Source organism: Galeopterus variegatus, unplaced genomic scaffold (assembly GCF_000696425.1).
Source record: "Galeopterus variegatus unplaced genomic scaffold, G_variegatus-3.0.2 Scaffold319, whole genome shotgun sequence".
NCBI lineage: Eukaryota > Metazoa > Chordata > Mammalia > Dermoptera > Cynocephalidae > Galeopterus > Galeopterus variegatus.
The window spans coordinates 623070-639766 of record NW_007726430.1 but is presented as its reverse complement, the minus strand read 5'-3'; the positions used below and the strand labels follow the sequence as shown (position 1 = coordinate 639766).

General features: G+C 44.3%; 2 protein-coding genes across 3 annotated transcripts in view; one reads left to right on the top strand and one right to left on the bottom strand.

Annotated features, from left to right (window-relative positions):
• ATL3 (atlastin GTPase 3) overlaps positions 1-388 on the bottom strand; it is a 40383-nt gene extending 39995 nt beyond the window's left edge. The window contains exon 1 of one of the 2 annotated variants that reach the window (XM_008567448.1): positions 81-388. In XM_008567448.1, coding sequence (XP_008565670.1) covers positions 81-126 — 46 coding nt within the window. In that variant the 5' untranslated portion in view covers positions 127-388. The remainder of the gene's footprint in view (positions 1-80) is intronic. The other variant, XM_008567449.1, reaches the window with a different exon arrangement.
• Positions 389-7178: 6790 nt separating this feature from the next.
• The window catches only part of RTN3 (reticulon 3), a 57979-nt gene continuing 48460 nt past the window's right edge, over positions 7179-16697 (top strand). Inside the window, 1 exon segment of the mRNA XM_008567447.1 lies at positions 7179-7480. Coding sequence (XP_008565669.1) covers positions 7339-7480 — 142 coding nt within the window. The 5' untranslated portion in view covers positions 7179-7338.

Here is a 16697-nt window from a genome sequence, read left to right as displayed (position 1 = left end):
GTCTCCTCGGGGATATGGCAGGGAGGGCGGTGAGGATGGGGGGGGCGCGGGGTGGGTCCAGAGAAAATTGGGTGCCTCACCTGCTCCTCTCGAGGCAGCCGCTACTGCTCGCTGAGGGGACAACATGGAGCCTCCGCCTTCAGCTGAAGCAGCAAAGGCGCAGAGAAAAGCGGCGGGTGGGGCGGGAACGAACCAGGCTCTAGATGCGGGAAGTGGGCGGGGCCAAGGCTCTAGAAAAAACTGGGAAGAAGGCGGGGCTCCCGGAGCCGCGAGGGAGCAAGCGCAGGGCGGGTTGGCGAGGCCGGACCAGCGGCCAGAGGCGTGGCGAGGGCTGTGTCCGGAGGGGCGGGGAAGAGCACGCGGCCGAGTCTCACCACCGCGCGGCGCGTGTGCGGGGGAGCGGGAGCGCGGCGTGCCGCCGGCTACCTGTCCACCGTCCTTTGGGAATTGTAGTTCCACACTCCCCGGGTCCCGGCCCGCGGCCCTCGTTCTGCGCACTCACCCGGGGCGGGAAGGAAGCGAAGGAGAGGGGCGGGGCTTGGCGCGGCTCTCTGAAGACTGGACTACAACTCCCAGCAGGGCGTGCGGGAGGGGGCGGGACCCCGCCCGGCGACTGGCGTGGAGACCAGAACCCGGGCGGAGGCCTGGGCGTTATCTGCCTCGAACTAGTACATCCCGGGTCTGAGACGACTTCCGAGTTTAAAGCGGGCAAGAGCCACAGGTGGGCGGCAGAAGGGTGGCCTCGACCCTGGGTGACTTGAACGTCACTGGGTTTTTAAGGATTTTGACTTCACAAGGAGAGGTGGCCGTGTCTTTATTACCACCACCGTCATCATCGCCCCATATTCTTGTCCCTGGCAAGGCCTGGTGCGCACCGTCACTGCTCTGTTAACCTAAGAACTTCCAGTGAGACCTCTTCCATCGGCTTTGTCCAGCCTAAGCCATGGCCACCTTTTGTAAAGCTCAGTTTTACAGGAGCCTGTTTTGAAGCTGCTTTTCCAATCACTCTTAAACTGTGATATACATCAATACAAAACAAAGTTCCCCGAAAATGCTTTTATTCACACTTAACGTGATTGGGAAAATGTTATTTGCCATGATTGAAAAGTACTGTTTTTTGGATTTGTTGGGAGTGGGGCGGTTGCCTTCGGGATAAGTAGCTGGTGGAGCTTATGGGAAACATCCATTCTCCTTTCCCCCAACCACTATCTCTTGGCATCATCATTGCCTCATTGGTAAAACAAATTATTCGTTTTTTCCTTCTGCCTCTGCTTTAGCTATTATAACCTACCCAGAACCTCCTTCCAGCAACCTTTGGGCCCTGTCAAGCCTTTGAGCTATGTTTTACTACCAGAATGATTATGCCAGAGGTAAACAGGTAAAGATCATTCTACCTAATCCTGCCTAAAGAGGTCCTGTTTTGATTTCTTTTCCCCTGCCCCTTCTGATTCTCCCCAAACTCTCAAGATTGTTTGAATACCCTCTTCCAGGCTTTAGATTTAAATCTAGATTAGATCTAGGCCAACTCAGGCCCACAAGAAACTAGAAGTGAAGATCAGGGTTACTGGAGTTTTCACACTGGATGTGCAGAAGGCAGGACAGGACCTACAGGATATGACACAAATCCAGTGCATTATGTGGCACGCTCAGAAAGAGAAAGGAGGAGCCAAAGGCCAATGACTTGTCACAATTGCAGCACAATGTATAAGAATTTAAAATTCCACACATGCCAGCTTTCTCTATTTCCCTTCCCTACATTAATTTTCTACTTAAGACTTCTTACCATCTGACTTATGTTTTACTTTTCATTTTGTTTGTCTCTTCCCACTAGAATATAAGCTCCAAAGGGATAGGAATTTTTGTCTGTTTTGTTCACTACTTAAACCCCAGCACCTCAAACAGTACGGGCCTGAGGAGAGACTCAAATATCTATTGAATTAATGAATTGAGGAGATATATGTTACACCTAACACTACTCACTCACTTCCTGGTTCTTCGATATTATATACCTAACTTTTGCTCTTGAACAAAATATCCCATTCTATTTTAAGGGTTCCCAATGAAAATCCACTGAAATCCATCCGGTCGGGAAGTAAATAGCAAATTCTGACACTATATCTGTCTAAATGTAACATCATCAAGGTCAGTGTTAACACATCAGCCTTCCCCATACCTTATAGAAGTTTTGGCATTTGGAACAACACAATACAAATTATAGGTGGACTTTAGGATTAGTCACAGCTTAGAAAGCAACTTCTCTTATTTCCTTCTCAAGCATCCAGGGTCATCAAAACAGTGGACATTCGACATGCTAGTACTGATAATACTGATTCCAACCTGCCTTCGGCCATCTCTGAATTGAGTCATGTCGTATGACCAGAGGTTGAGCTTTCCTTGTGGTTTTCTAGAAGTAGGTGACATGCAGACATGTTTGAGTGCCTAAGGCCACTGGTTTTGGGATCAGAATGACCTGGCTTTGAATTTTGGCTCTGATGCTCACTAACTGTACGAGCTTGGGTGATTACTTAACTTCTCTGAACCCATTTCCTCATCTGTGAAATGATTTGAGTACCTATGAGTTGTTGTAGGTTAAATGAGATGTGTTTGGCAATGATGACTGATACATGGTTAATGCTCAAAAACTGGTAATCATCATATTCATTCTGGAAAAGCAAAACAAAGTCATAAATATTCAAGATACTCAAGTATTTTATGAAGTACAAAAATAGCAAAATTGTTTTCTGCAATGATATCCACCATGACTCAGTTCCAAAGCTTTTCAAAAATAGGGCATTTGTTCTGTGCCAGGCACTGTGCTTGGTAATAATGCTACGTAAGACACATTCCTGTCCTCCAGAGACTCACAGTCCTGTGGAGTAAACAGCCAAGTAAATATCACTCACTATGACTGTACTGGGACACGGTTCAGCCTTCTACCAACTATGTGCAGGATCAGTGTTTAAGCAACACGAAAGGGACAGACTGGAATACTGCATCACTGGGCATCATTTAAATATCTGTTCCTTACTTTTCTTGTGTGTAAAAAGGGGTAATGACTTGGTTTTCGTTTACGAAAAGAAAATAGTCAACCCCACTTCACAGGGTGTTATAAAGTTGAATATTAGGGCTTCAGTATGGTAATGTAGAAAATGCTTAAGAGCTTGTCAGCTGCTTCACTATTGGTTTTTCTGCCAACAATACGGCTGTCTAATACTTCAAAAAAAACACTAGAAAAGATCACTAGAAGGAAAGGAAGCAATGTGCGTAATCATGTATAGCATGCTATCATTTGTGTTAAAAAGGATTTGTGAATAAGGATATAGATTTGCCATATTCACCTTTGCTTGCATTTGTCACAAGGAGATCCTCCCAGTGGTTACTTATGTGTGTATAGAGGGCTGAAGGGAGTTAGAGATAAAAGAAAATTTTACAGTATATATACTTTTGGCTATTTATGTACATATGTAAGTGAATAACCTGTAAATGTATTCAAAAACTTTTTAAATTAAAATATATAATTTTTTTTCCAAAAGTCAAGAAAAATAAGGTAATGAGATGGCTTAGAAGCTGAGGTGGGAAATTATCTTTGTAAATACCAGTCCTACAAAGACAGGGACAGGGAAGAAGACACCTAGCACAGTGCCTCAGCAGTAAAAGTTGCTGAATGGAACTCCTGAGAAATGGCCACATTCCGGTGACCATCTAAAAAATCCCATCTGAGCCATTCCTTGCCCCAAAACTTTCACTGAATCCTCATTAACCTTAAGACAAGGCCTCAGTTCTTTAGTGCAATACTACTGCTTCTCCACACTCTGGCCCCAACATGTCTTCCCCATTTCTTTTGTTTTGTTTTGGACAGCTGGATGCTACAGGTACCAAACTATGGACCCTGGTGTTATCAGCACCACACTCTAACCAACTGAGCTAACTGACTAGGCCTCTTCTGTACTTTATATCTTGTTCCCTTATCTACCCTTTTGTCCCAATTGAAGTCCTCAGCTCCAGCCAACCTGGTCTAACCAACACCCAAAACAACTTATACACAGTCACACTTTCTGAGCCTCCAGCCACCACATATGGCTGTGTAGTCTGTGTGTTGCGCCAAGGCAGAGGGGTCAAGAGGAGATCAAATCTAGGCCACATTCTGCTAGACAAGTCAGCATGGAACTGTATCATGGGCTGGGCTAGGAGAAAAAGGTACTTTTATTGTGTTTCGTCTGCCCAGAGGGGTGCCTTTTAGTATAAATGCACAAAAGCAATTCCTATGTTTGCTTCACACCAAACTTCTCTGCCTTTAATGGCCTCCTTACAACTCCAAACTACTATCCAACTTTGAGCTTCTTCATAAAATCTCCCCAAGCCACTGTAACTCCATACTGATTCCCTACCCTGTTTTAAATTGCGAATTTATACAATTCTCTTGCCACCTAATCAAAGCACTATGGTTTTGTGTTGTTCGGGGTTGTTTTTGGTTGCTATTTACTTTGTATTATTTAACTTTGTATGAGTATGTTCTATGTCCTAATTAGCTTGTAAGCTCATTGAAGAGAAGACAAACATATTTTTTGGGTCCCTTCATAGTTTTCAGGATAGTGTCATACGCAGAGCAGGTAATCAATAAACATTCATGGAACAAACCATATATACAAATATGCAAACATCCCAAGCAAGAATTAGTCTCAGGCAGGGGCCGGCCCGGTGGCGCACTGCGCTAGTGTGCCGCTTGGGAAGCGCGGCGGCGCTCCCGCCGAGGGTTCGGATCCCACATACAGACCGGTTCCCGCTCACTGGCTGAGCTAGGCGCGGGGGCAACGCCGAGGGGTGCGATCCCGTTGCCGGTCCCCGGTCCGGTACGGGGGCAACACTGAGGGTTGCGATCTGTTGCCGGACACGGAAAAAGACAAAAAAAAAAAAAACAACAAAGAATTAGTCTCAGGCAGGGGCCGGCCCGGTGGCGGACTGCGCTAGTGTGCCGCTTGGGAAGCGCGGCGGCGCTCCCGCCGAGGGTTCGGATCCCACATACAGACCGGTTCCCGCTCACTGGCTGAGCTAGGCGCGGGGGCAACGCCGAGGGGTGCGATCCCGTTGCCGGTCCCCGGTCCGGTACGGGGGCAACACTGAGGGTTGCGATCTGTTGCCGGACACGGAAAAAGACAAAAAAAAAAAAAAAAACAACAAAGAATTAGTCTCAGGCAAGTTGACTGGTGCCTCAGCAAGAGAAAACGGAAAGGAAAGACAACTTCAGGAATTGGACCTAGCACAAAGGCTTCTTCTGTAAAAAAGTCTCTGAAGGGTCTGAAGAGACTACCAAGACCACCTAAGTGTCTTGATTTTTAGCTTCTTTTCTCTGCTTCTAGATATTGGGGAAATTGGCTTTTCCAGTTGAGGTCTCCAGATTCTAGAAAGTGCTGTCAACATTATGTATATACAACATTATTCATTTCCTTACACAGCATCTAATATAGATTTTTTTTAACTTATGCATTTATCAGAATGGGGAGATAACCGGCTTATCAGATCAGTTTATATTTCCCTTTGCCATCTAAGGGACAGTTTGCTGCATTATCAACTGATGCCATAAGTGCCAGGGTAAGATATTTGCCACAAAGTTATTTTGGAAAATATATATATTTTTTTCCTTTTTGTCTTTTTTCGTGACCGGCAACGGATCACAACCTTCAGTGTCGCGCCCGCACCGGACCGGGACCGGCAACGGGATCGCAACCCTGGGTGTTGCCCCCGCACCCCGCTCAGCCAGTGAGCGGGAACCAGTCTGTATGTGGGATCCGAACCCTCGGCGGGAGCGCCGCCGCACTTCCCAAGCAGCGCACTGTAGCAGTGCGCCACTGGGCCGGCCCTTTTTGGAAAATATTTTGTGTGCCTTTTTCAGAATGTTGCCAATGGCCGGGAAGTTTTTTGTTTGTTTGGTTTGGTTTTTCCCTGTCTTGGCCTTACCTGACCTTAAAAATTGTCAAGGGCAGATGTAGTCCACAGCTTACATCTAGAAGATTTCCACCAGTCAGATCGCTTTTCCGTTCCGTGGATGCTTGGCTGCCTACCTCCCTTTCATGAGGTTGCATCTTTATAGGATGTGCTGATCCTGCAATTGCCCTTTGGGTCATTGATTGCCACTTTAGCAATAACAAAGCGTACAGCCTTGATTTTTTATTATTTCCAGGATGCATTCGCCTTTTTAAAAGGATTGTGTATCTTTCAAATATTTTGAGGTAGGGAGAAGGCTTTGAATTTGACAAACCAACCCAGAAGAATCAAAAAATGAATAAAGCCCAATATAAGATGTCTCGTTTCAATTATATATTCTGCTAAGGACTCGTTTTAGGCTGTGAATAAAATTCAATTCTGTGTATTTTGTACCTTACTCTGAATTTTTAGTACTTCACTTTAACATCCCCCATAATCACAGCCAGGATGTTCTTAGCTCCTGCTCTTCTTTCTTAATCAGCTCAGCTTTTTTTCCTCCATAATATGTCTTCTCTGAGAGCCTGTTCGGAGGAAAAGACAATCTTAAGACAGAAGGTGGTCTCCTCTTTAAGAACGGTAATGAGATAAGAATATGAAGCAGGTTCTGCAACTGCATTGCAATGCGATTGGAATGAGTAATAGTTTTTCATTCTGTATAGCATCTTTCCCCACCTACCAGTGAGGACCGTGCCATCTTTGCCTCTTGGCAAAGATATTACGACACATCCACATAAATCCATAAAACCCTGCAGAGTGGGCCTATTCTACACTGTGGTTTTTCACTTTTCATTGGCGTCACCAGCGGGAACGCATCATACAAAAGACACAGGCTCTAGAATGTATGGGAAAGATAGTTTCTAGCTAATGGTAGCACAAAGAAACTTATAACGTTAAAATACATAATCTGCTACGCCCAAAACATCCACAAAAAGACATGAACGAATGCTGCCCCGCAGTCCCCAGCTCTTTGGCCGCACTGGTGGGCGGAGCTTGGCGCTTGATCACGCCCCGTGCGTCTGGTCCCGAGGGCCGCGCCCCACCCCGGCCGCGCACTGGGCGGGTTTGGCCCCTCCTTCCCTGCAGGGACAGTTCTTGCGCCTGCGCCGTGCTCGCGGCGCGCCTCTCCGCGGCTGCCGGCCGCCCCCGCCCCCCGCTGGAGGGACCTGTGTGCGCATGCGCGCGGGCGCTCCCGCCCTCTAGCCTTGCTGGGCTGAGTCAGTCAGTCTGTCGGAGTCTGTCCTCGCAGCAGGCGGAGTGAAGGGACATCTGAGAGCCAGCTGGCTGATCATTGTTTCCCCTCCCTCTCTCCCGCCCCACATTTCTCTTCACTCTTCTCCCACCTTTGCTCGCGTAGCCATGGCGGAGCCGTCAGCGGCCACTCAGTCCCCGTCTGTCTCCTCGTCGTCCTCTGGGGCCGAGCCGTCCGCGACCGGCGGCGGCGGGAGCCCGGGAGCCTGCCCCGCCCTGGGGGCGAAGAGCTGCGGCTCCTCCTGTGCGGGTGAGACGCGCGGGGGTGCCCCTGCCCTTGGGAGAGAGGGCGAGCGGGGTCCGCGGGCTGGGGCGGCGGGGAGGAGGGCGAATCACCCTCGAGTACAGATGGCTTCGGCCCCCGGGACGAGCGTTTGGAAAATGGGCAAAGGGGGAGGGGAGCGTAAGGTCGGGCAGGCGGTGAGGAAATAACGGGGTGTGAGGGAAACAGGTTGGGGGCGGGGAGAGAGTCTAGAGAGTGGGCGTTAACGCTGAGACCGGGCAGGTGGGGAAAAGCACTGGCTCCGGAGAAGGAGGGATGAACTGGAGAATCGCTCGAGGAGACATGAGGAGCCGTGTTCCGGGAGACCAAAGAGCCCTCCGCTGAACCGGGTGACTGTGTGGAGGATTAGAGAGGTGGAGAGGATTGGGGCGGGTGGGTCGTGCGAGAAACGATTCACTACGGTTTTGAGGGGATAGTGGTGCAAGGGTTGCATTGCAGGTTTGCAGACAGGTGTTGACCTACTAGACATTCGTGATAGTATTCCACAAAATTATTTTTGGTTGTCCATGGGGAGGATGAGGAAGTTTAATGAAGCATTGTAGCTCGTTTCTTTACTGTTGTCGGCTAAACTGAATGCCCGAGTTTTCTGAGGCTCTGATGTAGAAAGAAGGAGGCGTGATGAGAATAGCTCAGGGAAGATTTGGAAGGGAGCTGCTGATGGTCCAAGATGGATCCGTGGCTGCATCTGCAACACAGCCTGCTCTTCACTGGCGCGGCGTGGGGGTGGGGACGTGCAATCAGTCACTTTTATTCTAGAAAATAATAAATAGAGCCATGCCAAGCCTTCAACATGTTTTGAGTTCATGTTTCCTGTAGGCTTTTATTGATCGAAATATAACAAAAGGGAGTGTTTACTGCAGAAAGGGGGGAGGGGGAGAAAATTCAGACAAAGCAGGGGCTGGTTGAACCCCCTTCTCCCATCTCTGAAAGACTAGGAGGGAAGCTGCAGGCCGCCTTTAGTTTCCATTGTACGCGCATCTGCCTGCTGGTGGGAGCTGGCTGGCAAGCTCCCCTTATGCAGAGATCTGCAGTGCAGATGCCTTCCTGAGGAAGAAAATGCACCACGGGCAGGTGATGATTCCTAAAGGAAGAATCTTTGACGGGGAGAGAAATCCATTTTGTCAAAGGAAGAGCCAGAAGCTCGGGAGAGTACAGATAATTTTGCTCTCTAGTCATGTTAAAGGATTTTGAGAGGTTTTAAAATGCTTCATTGTCTCATTTTCATAAGCTTGGCTTGACCATTCCAAAGAACATAAAATTTCTGATCTAAGCTTTAAATATATTCTGTACGTATTTTTTAACAGTGGATTTCCACCTGAGAGCTTTGGAGCCCTGTTGGATTTTCCAGTGTGGTTTTGGCCATTTCAGTAGAAACAGTATCAGAGGGAGCTTCTGCAGATAAAGGAATGAGGCAGCAAATTTAGAAACCTTGTTCTCTTTAAACCACCAGCGTTTCTCCTCCAAATTTTTGTGTTCTGGGCTAAGGTCCAAATGAACAGCAGCTTCCCTATAACTTAGCAACTTGGTCTTTTGGCTTTAATCTCTTGTCACTGCTTACTTTTTGGTTGGCCCTTTTGTGCTTACCTTTTGATTTTTCTCGATTTTCGGTTTTTGATTCAGACCTAAGTTTTAGGAATTGGTTCCTTGTGCTCAAGATGAGTGATGTTAAATGTTGAGGAGACATTCTAGTTAGCAGGCATTCAAATTTAGTCCTAACATTTGTAGCCAAATGGTGAAATCATTTGAGAATCAACTTTTTTATTCCTTTAACGTGCATATGAAAGAATTGGATCCCTTAGTAGACTAATTAAATAAGAGTATTTTGTTCCCAGACACAAACACATACCACCACCACCAATGAATTGGCAATACAAATTTAATGATATAACATGTATTTCGGCTTGGTTTATGTTTCTATCGTTTAACCTTGTTAGAAATTTTTTATTTATTTATTATTGGCTTTACCTTAGTTTTCGTACTCTTCTTTACCATAGTGGAAAAGACGCTGAAATTATATGTTTTGGGGGCCGGCCCGGTGGCGCACTGGATAGTGCGCCGCTTGGGAAGCGCGGCGGCGCTCCCGCCCGAGGGTTCGGATCCCACATACAGACCGGTTCCCGCTCACTGGCTGAGCGAGGCGCGGGAGCAACACCGAGGGTTGCAATCCCATTGCCGGTCCCCGGTCCAGTACGGGGGCAACTCTGAGGGTTGCGATCCGTTGCCGGACATGGAAAAAGACAAAGGACAAAAAAAAAAAAAATTATATGTTTTGTTGAAAGTGGGAAATTTATATTCTTAAGTGGGGTTCCAAATACATAGGTTTGCATTACATTTTCCTAATAGTAGTATTAAATGCCTCAATTTTCACCCATCATTTCCTAGTAAAATTTTACTGCAGAATTTTTATCTCTTAGATCAGCTCTAGACACTTTATCACTATTGGTACTTAGAATGCTGTCTAATATATAGTAGTACTTGGTAAGTACTTGTCGAATAAATCTTCAAATTTACAAGATGGAAAGGAAAACCTGAAAAATAAACTAAATAGATACTCTGTCTTAAACTCTTGTCCATTGCAAATGTGCATTAGTATTGTCTAAAAAGCATTGATACAATTTTGATGGGCCCAATGCAAGATCCTTATTTGTTGGATCACTACTTGAATATAAAAGTTTACCTTAAGATACTGCTATGTATAGTCATCATTTCATTGCAGAAGTGTTTCCTCTTGCAGAATGTTTCCTTCATCTCACAGAGGGAATGTTTCAGGCTTCCGCACCATGAAAACAAGATGGAGTTTGTTATTCTGAAATGTAACTCCTTTAAAATGTAGGTGCTAAAAAATCTACAAGCATTGCTGTCAGCCTTTAGCTTCACTTTCACCAAGCTTCTCTTGGTTTTAGAGATTCCCTGGTTTTAGTTAAAGAAGAGTGATTACTTGGTGTCCTGCAGAAAATAGTTTTGTCTTGACTTACCTGTCCAGTTATGAATTTTAGAAATATTAGTTCCTACATACAGATAGAGAATGAGTGAAGGCATACTCTGGCCTAGTACTAGTGCAGCCAGCAATGTAGCATGCTTAGCGGAGGAGGTCAGGGACCAAGATGGCTTCCCAGATTTCTACCTTTGAATGGAACTGAAGACTTCAAAGGCAGAAACTTGAGGTTGAGGTCAAAGAAACTGAAGTATTTAGTGTTCTTTTCAGAATGATAGTTGCCTTTATTTGATATGACATATAGATACGTGTTTATTTTTCTGAACTTTAAAAGTGCTTTAATAGTTTACTGTTTATATGATATTGAAATTCTGTAACTTGCTAGAGACTGCTGTTTATTGTTTTTATGAAAATCATAATGCCAAAATAAAGCCACGTTTCATATATTTGTTCATGGAAATTAGCTCAGAGCTGAAAGAGCTTGGGCAATTAAAAAAAAAAGGTTTTGCTTTAAATATTTCTTTCCTCACTCGTGAAACTTACTTGTTTTGTGCACTTTTTACGGCCTCATTTTCATACTTTGTTCTAACAGGTCAATCGAATGTGATTATATGATTTGTATATTCTTTTCTTCTTTTTTTTTTTTTTTTTAGCTGTGTGGCTGGTACAGGTATCGAACCCTGGACCTTGGTGTTATCAGCATCACACTCTAACCAACAGAGCTAATTGGCTAGCCCCATAACTTCTATTTTCAATTAATCCATAAATAGAAAGGAATCTGATCACCTGTTCAACACTGAAATTAGATTATCAGTGGCAGTATAACATAATGATAAACACAGAGACTTGAGCCCCAGAGACACCTAGATTTTGATCCTGGCCCTGTCTCTGACTAATGTAACCATGTGCAAATCCTGAGCCTTAGTTTCCTTAACTTTAAAATGGGGGTAATAGTATCTACCTCTGAGTTGGTGTGAGAATATATACAGGCCTTAGTACAGCACCTTGTCCATGGTAAATGCTTAGTGAATAATAATACCGTTAATGTTGAGGAATAAAATATAGATCAGCAATGTGAGCCGGACACATTTGCTTTGTGCCCTTAAATCTTGACCTCTATTAAATAACAATACCTAATATTTGATACATCTACTTGCAGGTTACAAACTGCACATAGATAGAAAATAGCAGTTAAAGGGGCCGGCCCGGTGGCGCACTGGATAGTGCGCCGCTTGGGAAGCGCGGCGGCGTTCCCGCTCGAGGGTTCGGATCCCACATGCAGACCAGTTCCCGCTCACTGGCTGAGCGAGGCGCGGGAGCAACACCGAGGGTTGCAGTCCTGTTGCCGGTCCCCGGTCCGGTACGGGGGCAACACTGAGGGTTGCGATCTGTTGCCGGACACGGAAAAAGACAAAAGACAAAAAAAAAAAAAGAAAATAGCAGTTAAATTACAAGTGAGATGTCACAATCTTCTTCACAATAAAAGAAGATTCCTATACCTTTTTCTTCCCGCAAATTTTGAGCCAGTTGTTTCAGTTTGTGACCCCTCACATTAATGTCCTAAAGCTGCCACCCCCTTCCACTCAGGTGGTCTGTTCAAGAGGTAGGGGGAGAAGCAAAGATGTTTCCTAGTTGGCTGGGCATAACATCATTACTCTTAAATATTTTCTGCAGCATTCTGTCCATAATACATGTAGTTAGGTACATTATGAAGTGTATGTCAGTGTGGAAGCACAAATACAAGAGACAGCAAGAAGGGTCATGTCAGTATGGTCTACACATGCCCACTAACTTGGATTGTTTTTATTCCCCAGGAATAAAAAGTTTCTCATTGTGCTGTTTTCTTTTAGAGTCAAATTCACAAGTAATTTAACCATTCTGATGAGATTAAACAACTATTCTACATATATTTAACAGGTGCACCTGGACCCTAAATTGACATCTCAGGGGTTTATTGAGTTGATGGTGAGAGCGTCACTATTTTTATTAGTATTTTAAAGATATCCTGAAAAGAAAAGAAAACTAAAATTGCTTTTATTGAATTCTGCTGTGAAGAAATTACCTATTAGTCCTGATACAGGAGTCACCTGTCTAATCCTTTGCATGTTTTACGCACTTGTATAATGAAGTTTGGTAGTAAGGAGTTGGTGATATGTCATTGAAGGGAAGAGGGAAAGTTAAGCTTTCCAGCTTTGAGCCCAAAGTTTGTTCGGTAGAAAGGCACTCCTCTTTAGCTGTAATCCTAGAATTTACCCTTTTCATAATTCTAAGCAGAATTACAAGGGCTCCAAATAAGTAGGTTTTGTTATATAAATGATTAAGTATGCATATTTGTTATGTGTACTTAGCTTATAGTTGTGTTCAACTTTATTGTTAATGATGAATCTAGCTTCCTAGAGTATTCTGACTTGTGAAAAAGTATATCAATTTTATAGTAAAACTTTTTAGATTAAAAACTACCAAGTTGTGGGCCGGCCCGGTGGCGCACTGCTACAGTGTGCCGCTTGGGAGCGCGGCGGCGCTCCCGCCGAGGGTTCGGATCCCACATACAGACCGGTTCCCGCTCACTGCCTGAGCGAGGTGCGTGCGCAACACCAAGGGTTGCGATCCTGTTGCCGGTCCCGGTCCGGTACGGGCGCGACACTGAGGGTTGCGATCCGTTGCCAGACACGAAAAAAGACAAAAAAAAAAAAACTACCAAGTTGTTCATATAATTAACTCATTCAGAAGTTGCCCAGAAAACTGACTTACCTTTTATTCTGTTCATTTTTAACAGCTATTAACGCTGTTTTTTGTTTGTTTGTTTGTTTTTTGGCAGCTGGCTGGTTAATTCTAGCTATCTTGGATCAGAGATTATGGTATAAACTTTTTAAAATAAGTGTGTGTACTAAGTTTCACTATAATCAGTATTGCTTTGTGATTGCATCACTGAAGTCTTTTACAACATATCTGACTTACATAAGACATGTTACTTTGTGATATTGCAACTACAGAGATAATTTCTTTAAATACTGTATAGGGTTTGTATTTCCATTTTACCTTATGGTAATGGATTAATTATCAGTAGGCATCCCATACTTCTGATCATTTTTTAAATTTCAAAGAACTGCTTTTACCTGTTTTCTCCAATCAAGTGGCATCATCATAACCTAACCAGGAGGGGGACTTGTAAACTTTTTGACATTTTTCTAATTAGCAGCTTGCCCTTTAGAATATGAGGGTACTTCAAAAAGTTCATGGAAAAATAGAATTAAAAGATAATTCAAATCTTTTCATGACCTTTAGAAGTACCCTTCTATATGGAAGGGTATCCTGGAAAATTTTTAGCAAAACTAATACAGAGCCCCTTTTGTCCTGTTACTTGAAATATTTCAGCAGTGAGCATTGTCTTTATTACTTGATTTTTATGGTGTCTTACATTTGTGTATTGCTTTATGGTTTTAAGTTGTGCCTATACATTAACTTAATTCAACAACTGCTTGAGTTTACATTAAAGCTCTTTCCTAGGTGGGTGACAGAAAGGTAAATAAAACACAGACCACCTCTCTAGAGGCTGTATTCAGTATGAGAAAGACTAGTACGAGTATTATGTTTATCTATGAGGCAGTCAGGTAGCGGTATTAACCCCATTTTACAGATGGGGACTGAGGCTCATAGAGATTAATGCCCAAAGACTTGTGGCTGAGAAGTTGAGGATGGGGATAGAACTAAGGGATTAAGGACCCAATTCAGTTCTTCAAATATACACATTGCCCTCTCTTTAAAATCTGAAGCAACATGTGATAAAAGTGGTTCAGTCACCATCTTGAATTCAGTGATCAGTTTACTTTAAAAACCTTAATTTCTGGTTCCATGGTTCCTAAGCCAGGTGCCTTTTTGCTCCACTGCTCTACAGAAACTTCTGTGATCACGTTCACCAGTTATTTTCCACATTGTTAAATTTAGTGGTCACTCCTCAGTCCTCCTATTACATCTCCTCTCAACAGCTTTTGGCGTAATCAATCACTCCCTCCTTGAAATGCTTTGTCTTCCATGACACTACAGACTGTCTTACAGCTGCTCCTCCTCTGCCTCCTTTGCTAGTTTTTTTTTAAATTGTAATATAATTCATATAACATAAAATTCACCATTTTAAAGTGGTTTTTAGTATTTGCACAAGGTTGTGCATCTGTCACCACTATCTAATTCCACCCCGAAAAGAAACCCCATATCTGTTAGCGGTCACTCTGCATTTCTCCCTCCTGCCTTCCCCTGGCAATCACTTATCTACTTTCTGACTCTTATTCTTGAGATTTCATATTTCATATTGCTAATTCTTTTTTATCTTCTCAACTTCTAAGCGTTAGAATGCTCTAGGACTCACTTCACAGACCTTTTCCCTGTCTTTACTCATTGATCTCATTTATGACCTCCAGTCTTGTGGTTTAAAATATTATCTATAAATGGATAGCTCTCAAATCTTTATCTTCAGCCTCCATGTCTAATAGGCATCTCAAAGTTACTATGTCTCAACCTGAGTTCTTGATTTTTCCTTTTAAATCTGTTCTTCTCACAGTGTTCTCCATCATACTAAATGGCCATTCTGTCCTGTCCATCTTTTGCCCAAATCAAAAAGCTTGGAGTTCGGGCCGGCCCGGTGGCGCACTGCTACAGTGCGCTGCTTGGGAGCGCGGTGGCGCTCCCGCCGAGGGTTCGGATCCCACATACAGACCGGTTCCCGCTCACTGGCTGAGTGAGGTGCGGGCGCAACACCAAGGGTTGCGATCCCGTTGCCGGTCCCAGTCCGGTACGGGCGCGACACTGAGGGTTGCGATCCGTTGCCGGACACGAAAAAAAGACAAAAAAAAAAAAAAGCTTGGAGTTATCCTTAACTCCTCTCTGCCTCTCATATAATCACCAGCAAATGCTACTGATTCACCTTCAGAATATATCCAGAGTCTGACCAATTCTGTCCACCTACCTTGCTACCACCCTGGTCCAGGCTACCATTAAAACCCTCCTGGGCTATAGCAGTTGCCTCCTAACTGGACTTCCTGCTTTCTCCCTTGCCTGTCCTCCATAAAGCAGCTGGTATAAGCCTGTGGAAAATGTAAGTCAGGTCGTGTCACTCATGGGCAAAATGCTCCAGTGGCTTTCTCAGAATAAATGCCAAAATCCTTAGAAGGCTTATTATATTCTATATATATGGTTCCAACCTCCCTCTTGCTCACCCAGGTTCTGCCATACTGGACTTTTTGTTTTTCACACCAGAAATATCCCCCTACCTCAGGGTCTTATTTGCTGTTCACTCTGCCTGGAATGCTCTTCTCTCATTGCAATGGATTGAATGTTTATGTACCTCCAAAATTCATATGTTGAAACCTAATCCTCAAGGTGATGGTATTAGAAGGTGAGGCCTTTGGGATGTGATTAGGTCATGAGGACGGAGCCCTCTTGGTTGGGATTAGTGCCCTTATAAAAGAGACCCCAGAGAGCTTCCTCACCTCTTCCACCATGTGAGAACGCAGCCTGTCTATGAACCAGGGAGAGATCCCTCACCAGACACTTGAACACCCTGCTAGTGTCTTGGTCTTGGACTTCCCAGCCTCCAGAACTGTGAGAAATAAATTTCTGTTGCTTAATAAGCTGCTACTCAGTTTATGGCATTTTGTTACAGCAGCTGAAACAACTAAGACACCCATATATCCATGCAGTTTACTCTCTCACCTCCTTTAGGTCTTTGCCTGGCTGCTCTATCTAAATAGCACAAGGGAAGAAGGAAAAAAAAAAAAACCCTTGCAGACTTCCCCTGCTATACTTCTCTTTTCTTTTTTTTTTTTAAAGATGACCGGTAAGAGGATCCTAACCCTTACCTTGGTGTTGTCAGCACTATGCTCTCCCAAGTGAGCTAACCGGCCATCCCTATATATGGATCTGAACCCATGGCCTTGGTTTAATCAGCACCACATGCTCCCGAGTGATCCATGGGCCAGCCCCTTATACTTTTTTAATTGTTGTTTGGTTTTATTTTTACAGATAGCCGGTACAGTGATCTGAACCCTTGACCTTGTTGTTATCAGCACCATGCCTGTCTAATGCTTTCAAGTGCTTCTTTTTCTGGCCTTGAGTAGTTTCCTCATACACATGCACTGATCAGTATTTTGCTCAATACTCGAGAGATCCCTCTGCATAACTCCAGATCTCGTTCTCTGTGCACTTCTTTTCTGTCTAGTACTCTGCTTTGTGAATTCTTATCACCTCAGTTTTCCT